This window comes from Zonotrichia leucophrys, chromosome 20 (genome assembly GCF_028769735.1).
Source record: "Zonotrichia leucophrys gambelii isolate GWCS_2022_RI chromosome 20, RI_Zleu_2.0, whole genome shotgun sequence".
Classification (NCBI taxonomy): Eukaryota; Metazoa; Chordata; class Aves; order Passeriformes; family Passerellidae; genus Zonotrichia; species Zonotrichia leucophrys.
Window position 1 is genome coordinate 7,684,105 of NC_088189.1, and position 14,650 is coordinate 7,698,754.

At 60.3% G+C, this 14,650-nt stretch overlaps 1 protein-coding gene across 2 annotated transcripts; it reads left to right on the top strand.

Moving 5' to 3' along the window:
- The first annotated feature begins 1,623 nt into the window (after positions 1 to 1,623).
- KIAA1755 (KIAA1755 ortholog) lies at positions 1,624 to 14,650 on the top strand. 2 transcript variants are annotated; one of them, XM_064730018.1, is made up of 14 exons: positions 1,624 to 1,747; positions 4,403 to 4,600; positions 5,097 to 6,384; positions 6,493 to 6,657; positions 7,193 to 7,316; positions 7,615 to 7,732; positions 8,362 to 8,448; positions 8,533 to 8,649; positions 8,977 to 9,075; positions 9,317 to 9,465; positions 10,352 to 10,490; positions 10,761 to 10,883; positions 11,473 to 11,664; positions 11,744 to 14,650. In XM_064730018.1, exons 1-14 carry the CDS (start codon positions 1,745 to 1,747, stop codon positions 12,728 to 12,730), a joined length of 3,789 nt encoding a protein of 1,262 aa, XP_064586088.1. In that variant the 5' UTR covers positions 1,624 to 1,744; the 3' UTR covers positions 12,731 to 14,650. The 2 variants fall into 2 exon arrangements, with proteins under 2 accessions (XP_064586088.1, XP_064586089.1); XM_064730019.1 differs by lacking the exon at positions 10,761 to 10,883.

Genomic DNA, 14,650 nt, shown 5'->3' on the forward strand with positions numbered 1-14,650 from the left:
AAGAGCCACAGCTTTTGGGTCCATTTCAGAGGTGACCATGCAATTAGAAAAGGTCACAACCTTGAGTTCACCTTCCCCTGCACTTAGAGGAACTATGAAAAACCTGAAGCTGCTGAGTGAACTAGCACAATTACAGGAGCAATTGGCTGCTGGTGGGGATGGGAAGCTGGTCCCAGCTGGCACTGGGGATGCTGCCCAGTTGGTCCCAGTTGGCACTGGGGATGCTGGCTTGGAGCCAAGGGCCAGTCCTGCGGTGGGCTCAGCTGGGCACCCCAGCCTGGTAGCCATGGCCAAGCCTCTGCCCACCCACAGGACCAGCACTCGTGATCCATAGGGGCAGCGGGAGACTCTCAGCAGCTCCCAAGGAAATGGGAAGCAAACGCAAAGGCCTCGCTGGCGCCGTCCTCCCTCCCACACGCCAGCAGCCCAGCTGCACCTCCTCCCGTCTCGGCTTGTTTTCACAGCGTGTCCTTTGGCCGCTCGCTGATCCCTGGACAAATGTTCACTAGCGAGACAGCCCCGGCAGGCTGCAGCCCACGCCGAGGCCGTCCCACCCGCCCCGGTGCTTTCCCAGCCCCAGTGCCGGCCTTGAGCCCATTCCCACGAATGCAACAGTGGAAATGATTGCAGCCTGAGCAAGGCGCAGAGAGGCTGAGAGTGCTGGGAGTTGTGCAGGGCTGGCAGAGCTGGTGATGCTGTGCCCACAGTGTATGGGGCTGGGAGAGCTGTGCCCAGCATGCCTGGGGTTGGGAGAGCTGTCTGTGCCCAGGACTGGCAGGGCTGTGTGAAGCAGCATTTTGCCTTAGGAGAGAACAAATCTGTGGCTTTGGCTCTTATGCTGGTTGTTTTTGTACAGTTCTGGTTGCTGAATCCCATGATCCTGCCTCTCAGTAGGTCCTTCCCATCCCTGGAACAGTTCGAAGTCCCAAGAGAGGCACTCACTGTCCTGATGCTGCGCTTTTGGGGCAACTCAGGAATGGGAACTGGGAGCCACGGGATGCATCCAGGACACAGACCACTGCCCAGGAATCACACTGACCCTGGGTGGGTTGGAAAAGAGGGGCACCCCCACAAAAAACGCCTGTATGAGCACATCTGCATATGTGTACAAACACATGTGTACACACATGCACATGTACACACACATGCCCATATATCTCTGCGTGTTCCCGGTGTGTTCCAGAACCCTTCTCCTGCAGCTGCTCAGGGGGCGGCGGGAGCTGGGGGAGGACCCCCGGTACAGTCCCCTCCTGCACCCCTTGGGGTCTCTTTCTCCCTCTACTCCGACCCCATCCCATCCCGCCGGGGGCCGCCCCCGCCCGCGGGGACACACAAGGGACTGTCCCGGGGGCCGCGGCTCGGGAGCGTGCGGGGGGCTCCCGCCGGCGGGCACAGGAAAGCGGCCCCGCCGCCCCCCCGGCTCTGTCCGGGCCACCCCCGCCAGCCCCCTCCCCCGCCCCGCCCCGCTCCCGCTTTCTTCGCCTTTTCTTTCTTTTCTTTCTTTTTGTTTTTTTTTTTTTGTTTCTTCTTTTTTTCCCCCAGAAGAGGCGCGGCGGGCGGAGGGGGCCGGGGGGGCCGGGGCTGCCCGCCCCCGCCCGCGGCTCCGGAGGCGCCGGCGCCGGGAAGAGCCGCCGGCGGAACGGGGACCGGCCGGGAGCCCCGGGCCGGGAGAGCCTGCGAGGAGGAGGAGGGACGGGACGGTCTGTGCCGCGGCCCCCGGCCCCTCTGCCACTTCCTGGGAAACATGGTAATCCCTGGGGTAATCCCTCTCCGTGCCGCTGCCCCTCCCCGTGGCTGCCGATCCCGCGGGCACCGGGTGGGCACGGGGTGGGCAGCGGGAGCGACAGCACAGGGAGGTCGGGAGCGAAGGGGGAGGGAGGTGCAAAGGCAGAGGTGGGTGTGGAGGTGGGTGTCAGGGCAGATGTGGGTGGGAAGGCAGAGGCTAGGGTTCACAGATGTGAAGGTGGAGGTTGGGTGTGCAAGGTTGGCAATCAGGAGTGGAGGAGGCCGTGGCCGCTTGGGCAGGTGTGTGCGGGGCTGCATCCTGCGATGCTTAAACTTCCCTGCAAAGTTAGAGAGGGGGATGGCGTGCAGCGGCCGGGAGCTGCCGTGCCAGGGGACGCTCGCAGGGCCCTTGGATCGCTCCCACCGCCGCCGGCACGTGCCGTTGCCCCGGGCTCTGCGCTGAGCGCGGCCCCCGCTCTGGGCCGGGCTGAGCGCCTCCATCGTGCCCTGCCAAAGCTGGTGACAGCCAGAGGAATTGGTATTCAGGACTGGTCCCAGGCTCAAACCTCTCCTTCCTGAGCAGCGGAGAGAAAGGAGCTGGAGCTGAGTCACTCTGTGGCTTCGGGCATGGGTTAAACAACTTTACCACACCAAAACCCCAAAGCCCAGATTGTCTTGTTGATGTAAACCAGTTTAAAAATATGGGTATTTGGGGAGAAATATCAATCTCTATTTAACAGCGCTTTGGCTTATTAAAATGGAAATAGCTTTGCAAATGTAAATCTCCTTATGCTCCCTAATGCCTTTGTTCCAGCTCCCTCCCAGTGGGTGGAGGGGCTGCTTTTGGATTCCTATGGGCTCCTGGCCGGCCGGATGCAGCTTCGCCGACAAACTTGGAGCTGCTGCACCATGGTTACCCCAAAAAGCCTCCCCCAGTGATGAAGTGCTTTGTAACAACTCCATGAAAACATTTTTAGTCAGTCATTCCAGGCCAAAATATTCCCCAGCACAACTCAGGCTGTGTCTGGTGCCTCTATCAGTCCCTGGTTCTCTCCTGACACTGGCTCATGCTGTCCCTGCCACTGGATGAAGTCCTGGGTGATAAGACAAGAGGAAACAGCCTCAAATGGTGCCAGAAGAGGGTTAGACTGGACACTAGAGAAAAATTTCTTCACTGAATGAGTTGTCAAGCATTGGCACGGGCTGCCCAGGCAATGGGGGAGTCACTATCCGTGGGAGGATTTAAAAGACTGTTCGAGGCAAGACAGGCAGTTCTGGCTCATCTCTCATGGCAGCATTCAGAGCTGGATGGATCGTCCTGTGCTGTTGTGGCTTCTCACCTCAGTGTTGGGACAGGGAGGAAGTCCAGCTGGGTAGTGCTGGGCAAGGAGGTGGTGGGCACCCGCCTGGGTTCAGCACTGGGGACCAGGTGGCTGCACCAGGGCCCCACTGGAGCAGTATGGAATGGGGTGCTGGGCTTTGCCCTTCATCAGGGATTTTCCAGAGTAAGGTCTCCAGTCCATTCTAGGAACTGTACACAATAAGAACAAAGCTTGAGGAGAAAGGTCCAAGGGCAGAAAGCCTGGACAGGAAACACAGTGGCAGATCAGGGCCCTGAGAAGGGACTGGCTTGCCTCCTCTTCTGCCCAGATCTCTGGTTTCTCCTGTCAGGTGTAGGGGCAGGAGATTCCTGTGCCGAGACATGGAAAAAAAGTCAGAAATAATTAACCAGAGCATGACTGCAAAGTGCTTTAGCTAAAGCGCATTAAAACTAATTAAGCTGAATTAACCATGGCCCTTTTGTCTCTGTATGGGCTCCTGGACCAGGGATTAGCTGCCTGAAAGTAATGCTCACCTTGAGCTAATCCCACCAGACTTCCTGGGTGCTCTTACGGGAGCAGGACCTGTCTGCTTGGAGGATGCTTCTCTTCCCCACTCGCCTTGACAGGTGTGCCAGACTCATCCCTGCACTGCCTGGAGCGCAGCCCGGGCATCACAGGAGCTGTGGGATGGCTTTTGTCCATGTACCAGCCGTGCCACACTGCCTCCAGCTCCTGCAGCACTGAGAGAATGAACTGGGAACTGCTGGTCCGCAGGCGGCACAGCCCCAGTGTCCTCACCCTGCTCTGGGGCAGTGTGGGAGGATGCAACACGGCAGAACGCTTCCCAGAAAATACAGGAATAATTCTGAGTTTGGCGAATTCAGCAATGAGTCTGGACCAAAACACCATATCCATCTTCAGATGTTTGTCCTTCGTCCCATCTGCTGCATTCCTGCAGCGAGCTGCGGAGCCCGGCACAGCCCCACGATCTGTCTGGTCTGACTCCTCTCAACCCCTCGGCTGCTGCGGCTCCTCCGCCTCCTCATGGCTGGCGGCCGAGCAAGGCGGCTGCAGCCTCGGGGTTTATCCCAGGCTCCTTAACCACAGCCGGGCGCTGGGAACCGGACCCGCCCCGCCTGCGCCGTGCTTGCTGTGCTCCATCCCGGCTCCTCTCGTTTCCAGCCCAGGAGCGTTTGGAGCCCCTGAGCTCTGCAGCATTGCCAGTGTGGGCGTCCCAGGGCCCCGACAGTGGCCCAGCGCAGCGTGGGATGGTGGGCAGAGACAGCGGGTCAGGCGGAACGTATCCCTGCTTCGGGGCCACTCTCCCACCAGCGACACTCGCCTCTCTCCCGCAGGATGCCGGGTCCCTGGATGCGGCGGTGCAAAGTGCTCTCCAGGCCCTCTACCCGCCCTTCGAAGCCACGGCTCCCACCGTCCTGGGCCAGGTGTTTCGGCTGCTGGAGACCAGCTACCAGGGGGATGGGCTCTGCTGCCTGCTCCAGTTCCTCATCCCCGCCAAGCGGCTCTTCGAGCGCCTGCGGCAGGCGGCCTGTGTAAGCCCCCGTGCCCCACCACGGTGCCCCCGTGAGCCCCTCCCAGACACGGGGGTTTGCCCCAAGGAGTCCTGCCTGCATGGGCACGCTGCCCTGTGGGCTCCCTCCCTGCACGTCCACTCCTTGTCCCATCCGCTCCCTACAGAGGGTACCATGGCACAAACAACTCCCTGGGATTTGTCCAGCATATGTGGTCCCTGCAATAAGGGCAGGGGGACTCTGGGGTCATCTTGTCTTGATCCTAGAGAGGCTTAAGCAGGGGTTTTTCCTCTGTAAGCACACGGGTAGACTCCACACTGTGGGAATAGCCATGAATCAGGGTGGGCTTGCAGGGCTGTGCTGCAGGGCCTTGGCTCAGGGACGTGCATTGGGTCACCAGGCTCTTTCATCTTAATCATGGGAGGCACGGGGCCGGGCAGCAAGAGCGTGTGGGGGTGGCTGGGAGGCACAGAGCTGGCAGGGCTCCCTCATGCACTGTGTTCTTCCTCCTTCCCAGGCTCCCTACTTTAACCGCATCTTTCTCCATGAAGGCTGGCCCTTGTGTCTGCACGAGAAGGTGGTTGTGCACCTCGCACCGCTCAACCCCCTCCTGCTGCGCCCCGGGGACTTCTACCTGCAAGCAGAGCCCTGTGAGGAGCACACAGCACGTGTCACCATCAAACACCTCTCCCTGGACCTGCGCTCCGTGGAGGAGACACCTGTCCCCGAGGCCACCCACGCTCTGCTCTTCACCAACACATGGCTGGAGGAGGTGAACAATAGCTGGGCCGGAGCTCCCCTGCACACTTGCCTGGTGGCCACCGAGAACGGCGTCACCCCACTGCCATGGAGCCGGATTGCCACGCCTGAGTTCACCGACAAGCCCAGGGCTGGAGCTGACAGTGTGCCCGCTGGGACCTGGCACGAATCTGCTCCTGAGAGTGCACCTGGGACACTTGTGCTCCATGGCACAGTGAATGTCCCCACGCCCTACAGCAACGTTGTGGGCACCATCCCAGGCTGCAAGGCCACCTCTCGGAAGTCAAGCCAGGGACGATACCCAGGACTGATCAAGGTGGAGCAGGCAGGTCTGCGGAAGAAGCCGGCCACGCTGCCTGTGCCCAGCCTCAGTGAAATCATCAGCCAGAACCTGGAGGGGGAGTATGTGGACCTGCTGGAGCAATCCCAGGAGGACTTGGACGTCCTGACCAGATCCCTGCTGCCCACCTGCCTTCCAGGGACAATAAAGGCTGGGGCTGATGAGATGCTCCCCTGGGCGAATGGGGCATCAGGAGCAGATTCGTGGCCCTGTGGGGGAGCACTGAGCTCAGAGGAGCGTCCCTGCAGCCCGTGCCTGGGGAGGGAGATAAGCCAAGAGCCAGAGTCACATGGGCCAAAGTGCCGCCAACGTGACTCCTACATGGCCGCGCTGCAGAACCCGGTGAGCTTCGGCTCTGGGCTGATGGCAGCCATCGTGGAGGAGCCCGGCAGCCCTGGCTCCGAGCTGCCCCCCGCCACCCCCCGTGAGACCCCCCCACAGCACAGGAAGGGGGCAGGCAGCCCCATGCTCCTCACCCGCCAGTCCCGCCGAGCAGCTCCTGCGGTGCCAGAGCGAGGGGGGTCGGCGCAGCGGGGCAGCCCCCGGGTCCCCCCAGGCTCCAGCCACAAGTTCTCCTTCCTGAAGGGCACACGGCTTGGGGCAGCCCCTGAGGATGAAAAAACCAGCAGCCAGCACGAGGGGGCCTGGAAGAAGATGTCGGCCATCTACTCGCCCAGGATGGGCAGAGCCAAGGCAGCAGGGAAAGGTACCACCCTGTGGGGCTGCAGCACCTGACCAGGCTCTGCTGGGGCTTTGTTATTCCTCTGCTTCGTTGAGCATCACCAGCTTCCCTCTCCTCTATCCCTGTGCACAGGTACGAATGCAGCCACTGCTGCTCCTGTGGAGGAACGGTCTCTGGAAAGTTCCAGCTGCAAGAATGGTCCCTCTGTGCCCAGCACTGGCCCTGCTGGTCGGGAGCCTCCAGCCTGGCAGGACCTGCACGCTGGGCTGCTGCGCTCAGGCATCATCTGCCTGCCAGGTACTGCTGGCACCATGAGCCTGGGGAATGGGAGGGAGAGGCCTCTGGATGGAAACACAGGCTGCTGGAGTGTTTTGGAGGAAGGTTTCAGGGCTTTGCTGGAGGCCAGAAATACTCCAAGCGGAAAATTTTTTTTCAGCTGGGCAAAAACATTAAAAACATAAATGCAGGCAGCCTGTGCAGAGCAGCTGCCCCGGTCCCAGCCGCCCCAAGCCCTCCCACACCATTCCTCTCCAGTGAAGCTGTTCAGCTTTAGCTGCCAAACACTAAACATTTGGCTCCTTCTTTTTCCCAAGAACCAAAAAGCATTAACAAAACTCATCTTCTTCTCAGGAAAAACGTCCCCAACAGCTCTGGAATTCCAGACATTCATGCCAAGAGCCCCCCTGGGCTGGCTGTCCCCCTCCTAAAGGGCCAGAGGGGCTGCACCATGGCAGGCTGAGCTGAGGCAGCACTGATGGTTACCCCAGCCCATTGTGGGTTGCTCAGGTCTGGCAGGTGGCTGCCAGAGGAGTCACTCACCCTTTCTCCACAGGGAGCTCGGACAGGCTGGGCAGGGCCCTCCTCCTGGTGACCACCAGTGGCAGTGCCTGGCGGGCTGCGTGGTGCTCAGCTGCCGAGCTGGCAAGGCTCATCCTCTGCCTCTGCTCCCTCCCCAGGTAAGAGCCAGCAGGACCTGCCAGGGACCCCCAGCTGCTGCCTGGCTCAGGGCTCCCAGGCCAAGTGGGATGGACACCCAGCATCCCACACACTCTGGTTTGGGCACATCCCCGAGGTCCCTGAACCATGCCCCTGCCAGAGGCACATGCTCTGAGCCCTTGGCAGCGACATCCCACAGGGATGAGGCCACTGCCTGTGGGTTCCTGCCTGCCTGGAGGTGCAGAATGTGGGAGGGGGCTTTGAGAGGGCCCTGCCCCAGGGAAGGACCCCCACTCCTGCTGTGTTTCCCCTCGGTAGGCAAGAAGTGAAGAATGGTGAGAGGCGAGAAGCGAAGGATGCTGGGCTGACGGTTGTGGTGGATGCCCGGAAGCAGCCGCCTGCTCCCGTCCTGTTCTCAGCCCTCCGCTCCGTCCAGGTATGCCAGGCTCTGTGTGCCTGTGCCATAGGCATGCCAGGGCTGTCCCTGTCTGGGAGGGAGTGCTGCCTCCCTTTGGGGGTCCCTCAAAGCCTCCTCTGTGCCTGCTCTCCATGTGACCCCCAAAAGTCCCTTCTGAGCCCTGCCATCACCCAGCAGGCATCACCAAGAGCCCTCCAGCATCCTGATCTGTGAATTCACCAGGAAATGGGCTCTGCAGTGACAATCCACTGTCGTGGCTGAGTCCTTGTGCCAGTGCCCAGGTAGTGCCACAGGAGTGCCCTGTGCTGTCCAGGGGCTATGGGGTCCCCCCTGCCACAGCCTTTGTATGCCCAATAAAACCCACACTGGCCCAGATGCTCATCACATGGAGAAATGTCACTGGTGTCAGAGAAGGGGCTCACTCATGAGGCTCTTCCCGTGGTCCTTTGCCAGGGAGGCAAGGTGGCAGGGACAAGGTCATGGCCTGAGGGACATGTTTCCATCTCCCACACCAGTGAGAGTGGGAGCCTTTTCCTTTGCAATGAGCTCACCAGCCTCAGCTGATCCAGGAAAGTCCCACACTGCCATGGGTGACCTGAGGGCTTTGTGTGGGGTTTGCCCTGGTCATTCTCCCCTGCCTCCCACAGAGTGTGTCTCCAGGCTGCATTCATAGCTTGCTGCTTCTGGCTGAGAAGGAGCTGGTCTCCCACCGTGAGAAACTGCCTGGGGTGCAGGTGAGCCTGTCCCTGTCCCCTGAGCTGGTGCAATAGGGAGTTATTCTCTGCTCCAGGCAGCCTTACAAGCCCTGTGCCCTGCAGGTGGAGATCCTGACATCGCTGAAGGCTCTGGGCCGCCACGTCGACAGCTCCCAGCTGCCCCCAGAGCTGGACGGTGCCTTCCCCTACTGCCACGGCGAGTGGGTTCAATTCTTCCAGGTGTCTGTTACCACGCCATGAGCCATTGCCTCACCTCCCCCGTGTCCCTCTGTCCCCACTGCATCTTATGTGTCCCACACACATCCCTGGAAAAGCAACAGGGAGGGCTGGGAGAGGGGAATGAACAGGAGAGCTCTGAGCGCAGGAGGGTCAAGCTCCTTCCTATGTGCTCCTGCCTGCAGCTGCCCATCCACCTCCTCACTGCCTTCCTCATCAGCTTTAACCCAGTGCCTCACAGTATTTCCTGCTCTGTCCTGGCACTTCTCCTCCTCCTCCTGCTCCTCATGGGCAGGCTGCCCCCACTGACCCACGGTGTGTGCCCCACAGAAGCTGCAGCCCTTCACAGCCAGCCTCAGGCGGGCATCGGAGCTGCTGCAGCACTGCATCCAGGAGCTGCGGAACACCAACGCACTGGCTGGGACACAGGTAATGGATGGCAGCACCACAGGTTGGGGACATTCCCAATGTGCCCATCTGCAGTGCAGCCACAGCAACCTTTCCCTCCAGTTCCCCAAAACGTGGCATAGCCATTCCCAGACTGGCTGTTCCTGGCCATGGGGCTGTTCCCTGTCCCCTCTGTCCTGCCTGGGGAGCAGCCCCTGTGCTGGCTGAGACCGCAGGTGAGGCCCCAGGTAAGACACTTGTCTGACCCTCCCCTCCTCCACAGGATGCGGCTGCAGGCATCAGGAGGCACCAGGAGCTGATGCAGAAGGTGCTGAATGACGCTCAGCTGGGGCGGGTGCAGCGCGAGGGGGGGTTCCTGCTGGCCCGGCTGCGCAGGGAGGCCGCCCGCCTCTGTGCTTCTGATCACATCAGGTAGGATGGGGCAGTTCCACTGCCAGGGGGTGCCAATGCTAGGGACCCTGCTCCTGCTGGCTGGCACAGCCATCTCCCCATGGACAGCTCGGTCCCGTGAGCCCAAGCTATTGCCATGATCAATCCTGCTCTGGAAGCATGGACCACATGTCTGGGACAGCCCATGGCAGGAGTCCCCTCATCCTCACTGGTGCCAGATCCCTGAGAGGGTCTTCTGCCCCAGGCCAGGCCAGATCTGTAGTGCTCCGCAATGCCGGCAGCAGTGCCTTGGGCTGGGCTCGGGAGAAGCCACTAGATGGGGCCAAGTCCCGGCCGTGCCGCGCCCGGCCACCTGTGCTGTGCTGTGCTCCTCTGGCCATGCCGTGATCGTCCGGTGATGTGCGCTTGTCTGGCCGTGCCACACTCATCCGGTGATGTCACAATCTGGCCATGCATGGCTCCTCTGGCCATGCTGTAGTCATCCAGTAATGTCACCCCACCTGGACGCGCCATACTCACCAGTGATGCCGTAATCTGGCCGTGCTGTTGCTCCTCCAGCCATGCTGTAACTGGGCCATTCCATTCTCACCCGGTGATGTCGCTGTCGGCCGGGAATGCTGCACCCATCTGGTGATACCTCACTGCTCCAGTCACACCATGCTGCCCCATGGTCATGCATTGAGGCAGCGCTGATCCACTGCTCCCTCCTGCTCCCTTCTCTCCCTGTACTGATACACGGGGCTTTCCCATCCCGTGGTCCCTGCTATCCATTTGCTCTATGGGTTGGGAAGATGTCCAGGTGCTTGCAAGGCTGGGGTCAGGAGCTGGGCAAGAGACCTGCTCCCCTCCACTTTGTGCTCACCTGGCAGCGCCTGGCACTGATGGCCTCCCTCCTCCCAACCCCCAGGAGCGGTATGGAGTTGGCTGAGGGGCTGTATAGTCAGCTGGAGGAAGAACTTCACAGCCTCGTGTCCCAGTCCAACAGCTGCCTGGCGCGCCTGCATTTCCTCCGCAAGGTCCGGGAGCTCGAGGCTCAGTTTGGCAAGGTGAGCTGGGTGTCCCTGGGGTGCCACAAGTTGAAGTTGCCCTCTGTGGTGTTCCATGGTTGAGTGTTTTGCTCGTGTTTCCTTTATTTCTGATGATGATAGAAGCCTGGAGAATGGCAGGATTGCCTGAGGTTTGATTTTCATTACGGGCAACTGTGTGTGACTGAGCCTGGGCTGGGATGCTGGGCTGGGGCAGGAAGGGGAGGTGCTGTGGACACACTGCTGCTGCCCTGGCTGTTCCCTCCCGATCCCTGTTCTGCTCTCTCACAGCTGGGGTCCTGGCTGGATGGGGAGGCAGCAGCTCGGCTGCAGGAGATGGGCACCGAGGACTGGAGTCCTGACGGCTGCCAGGGCTCCGCCGAGCACTTCAAGGAGTTCCTCACCCAGGCCACAGTATGTCTGCAAGGGCTTTACTGTAACAGACACCCCCTGGGTTTGGAAAGAGGCTTCTGGGCAGAACTGAGTGTCCCTGATCTACTGAGTCACACTGCACTTGCACACTCAACAGTTGGGGCCCATTGAGTCCCCAACATTGTGGGGATTCTGGGCAGTCCTGCTCCTGTGAGGGGGTGGCTGTTCCTCAATGTGTGCTGGGCTGGGACTGCTGTCCCCAACCCCTGCTGCACTCCATCCTTTTTCCTACAAAGCCTGGGCATCCATCACACAACAAATAACGTTATGATGAGGATCTTCTGGTTCCCCTGGATGCCCTTTTGGCACACGCACTGCCAGGAGGGTGCGGCATGGTGACCCCACTCGGGACAGGAGGTCCATTGGGTGCATTTTAAACCAGGCCAGGGCAGAGCAGAGATTTGGAGAATCCCATTGCTTTGTTAGTTCTCACTTGCCCAGAAGTGTTTCCCATCCAGCTGTAATGGTGATGGATGGGCTAAGGGCAATGCCAAGTGCTACCTGCAGTGCACGTACCCCAGGTCAGCACCATTCCCAAGTGTGGAGCTGTTCCCTCCTCCTGTCCCTGCAGGCTCGGTACCAGCATGGCCTGACCCTGTGCCAGGAGGCAGCTAAGATCCGAGGCCGGATGTTCCCTGAGGCAGACGCCCTCCAAGTGTCTGCAGCCCTTTTCCAGTCAAAGCTGATGAGCTTCTCCCAGCAGCTGGAGCGGCGGCAGGCAGAACAGGAGCTGCTGCAGGAGCTCGTCCGGTTCTCCAACAAGGTGAGTGCAGGGGATCTCCCCCTGCAGGACGTGGTGCTGCTGGTGGCCACGAAAGCAGCCACTGTCACCTCTTTTGCAGGTGGCAGGGCTGAAGCTGGACTGCCAGCAGTGCTCGGCCCGGGCGCAGCGTGGGGAGGGCCAGGCACTGCGCTGCCTCCAGAGATCCTTCCAGAAGCTCTCGGTGGAGTTCGCCCTGGAGAAGCTGAAGGAGATGAAGGCTCAGGTGCGCAGGATGCAGAGCAGCCAAGGGTTGGCAGCCTGGACAGAGGCACAGCACAAGTACCAGGAGACCCGGCAGACCCTGGAGGAGATGCTGGCAGAACTGCAGGAGGCCTGGGGAGCACAAGCTGATGGGCACGGAGACTCCTCCAGCCCCCCCAGCCCAGGCTCTGCAGCTCCTCACATGGAAGTCCCGGTGTGCAGAGCAGCCCCCAGCCCCGAGCCAGCAGTGCTGGGGGACAGGGGGTTGGCAGAGCAGCCAGAGACCAGCACTGAGGGGCCAGGACAGCCCCAGGGGCCGGGACAGTCCCAGCCCAGCGCCACTCCTGCCTCCACGCTGGGTGTGGAGCAGAGCTCTCTGCAGCCCCACTGCCAGCTGGAGCCTCAGGATGCCCACACCTCTCACCACCACGTCTCTGCTGACACCCCTCATCCCAAACCCAAGAGCAAATCCAGCCTGGGAGCGACAGGACACCTCACTCAGGAGCGCAGCCAGCCCCGTCGGAGGCGTCCCGTCACCCTGCCTCCCTGGACACGCTTCCCAGGAGCTGACCCACCGTGTCCTACTGCCGTGCCCCAGGGGACTGCCTCAGATCCCAGCACAGCTGGTGCACCAGCAGGGCCACAGCCAGAAGCTGCCCAGTACTTCCAGATTTCCAGCCAGAGCAGTTTCTCCTCTGAAGACTCAGATTCACAGAACTCCATGGAAGAAGCCCCAGCAGCAAGCCTGGCTTTGCCCGGGGATGTCCAGAGTCCCAGACCACCCTGCCCATCTGAAAAGGGCCACCAGATCATTTACCTGGAGAACCACCACAATGAAAGTTCAGCTAAAGCAAATGCCAAGTAACCAGTTCCTCCAGTTGGGGCTGTTTCTGTCCAGCTGCATAAGTTTTGATCACAGACTGAATGAGACTTGCCATGCTCAGAGGTGGGATGCTGGAACTTCTTACCCCACCCTCAGTCCCAGAATCTTTGGTTCCCTGTTCTTAGTGTTCTACCTGCCATGGATCAGCAGTAATTCCATCACCAGCTCACAGGGCTCATTCACAATCTACCAGATGTGTAGCAATCCTCCCATGGAGTGCCTTTATCCCTACAAGTGCCAGCCTTGTCTCAGGCAGTGGGGAGGGTTCCCACATTAGAAGCTGTGCCTGGAGCATCCCAGGGGAGTGCAGACCTGTGAGATGTTCCTGTCACTCATTGTACTCCCTGCTCACTGGATGATTTTACCATCCCTGTGCTGCTGCTGCAGCCCTGGCTGAGCCCCAGCAGTGGGCCCTGGGTATGTGTGTGCTCATTAACACAGGACTAACTCCATTAACATTAATAAACCTGAAGAGAAGCACCTGGATGGTCCTCATGGAGGAGAATGAGAAGTTGTGTCCCCAGCTGCTGGGGTTTCGGGTTCCAACTGCTCCCATCACCCCAGCACAGTGCCCACAGGCACCTGGTGCCACCAAGAATGCCCCCCGTGCCCTCTACATGGGCTGTGCCCACAGCCTGGCTCTGCTACTTGCTGCCAGCACCTTGGCCTTGCTCAAAAGACCCTTTTGTAAGGGTTAAGTGCCTCAGTCTCCTGTTCTCCCTCCCAGTACATGAGCACAGTGGTGTCATCCTGCCCAGCCTCCCCACTCTGTTTTGGGAACGCGCTGTCCCGAAGCCTTTGGGACCCGTTTGCTCTGGGTGCGACCCTGCCGATCCCAGCCCGAGGCAGCCCGAGCTCCCCAGAGACCCCGTCCCTGCAGGCACATCCCTGTTCTGCCTGTTGGGGCAGCCGGGAGGGGGTGATGCAGGCGGGACCCCGGCTGGCGGGGCCGCCCCCCTGGGCAGCCACAGCATGAGCTAATCAAGAGACATCAGAGGAGAAGCGATCTCTGCCTTGGAGGCCGTTCCAGAAAAACACTCTCCTCACTCTCCTCCTCCTCCTCCCAGCGCAGCACGGGCACGGCTCGCACCCTGCGGGATGCTGCAAAGGGCACTGGCCCATCCCAGTCTGGCCCAGCATCACTCATACCCCCCTCAGCCTTGTTTTTGCCAGATCCCGAAGCCAAGCCCCGCTGAGCTCCCCACGGCCCCAGCTGCCCCCCGCGGGCGCCGCGCTCCTCCTGTCTGGGTCATTACTGACGGGACCGACCCCGGCCCTGCCCTGTCTCAGCACCTCTGCCTGCCACCACTCCTGGCCCTACACAACTGTCTGCTCTTTCCTTGCCCCTACGATTCTTTTAGACTCCATCTTCCCCAGCTCGACACGGATTTACCTACTGACAATTCTGTCCCTGCTCCACTGAAATCCTGGTCACTGACTCCATCCCATTCCTTCTGGTTGGAAAGTCATCCTAGAGAACCTGGACAGGTGTGCACAGCCTGTCCTGTGGAGCCTAGAGTTCGTTCCATTCTCCAATAATGCCACATCCTGAGTGTCACCAAGGTCCCTGAGCCAGGACATTTCTACCTCTCCATGGTATGTCCCTGCTCCCCATCCCTGTGCCCTACAGCTGGGTGTGCCCATGTAGCCAATGCAAGCTGTGCCCACCTGGATGGGACCCAGCTCACTGCCAGAGCCAAAAACCTTTTCTCCCTCCGGCATCATTCCAAGCCAAGACTGACAGTTCCCTTGCTCAATTTTCCACCCTATTGAGAGCTGATCTGCTGTATCCCCCCCCCATTACAGCTTTTAGGTTGGAGAAATAGCACTTTCCAGTGAAAAGGAGAGTAATTTTTCAAACCAGATGGAATTATGATTCTTCTGAATAAAGCAAACAATGAC

Coding starts and splice junctions, on each gene's coding strand:
- KIAA1755 (XM_064730018.1), top strand. Junction 7,317..7,614: donor TGCCTCTGCTCCCTCCCCAG/GTAAGAGCCAGC, acceptor TCCCCTCGGTAG/GCAAGAAGTGAAGAATGGTG. Junction 9,076..9,316: donor ACGCACTGGCTGGGACACAG/GTAATGGATGGC, acceptor CCTCCTCCACAG/GATGCGGCTGCAGGCATCAG.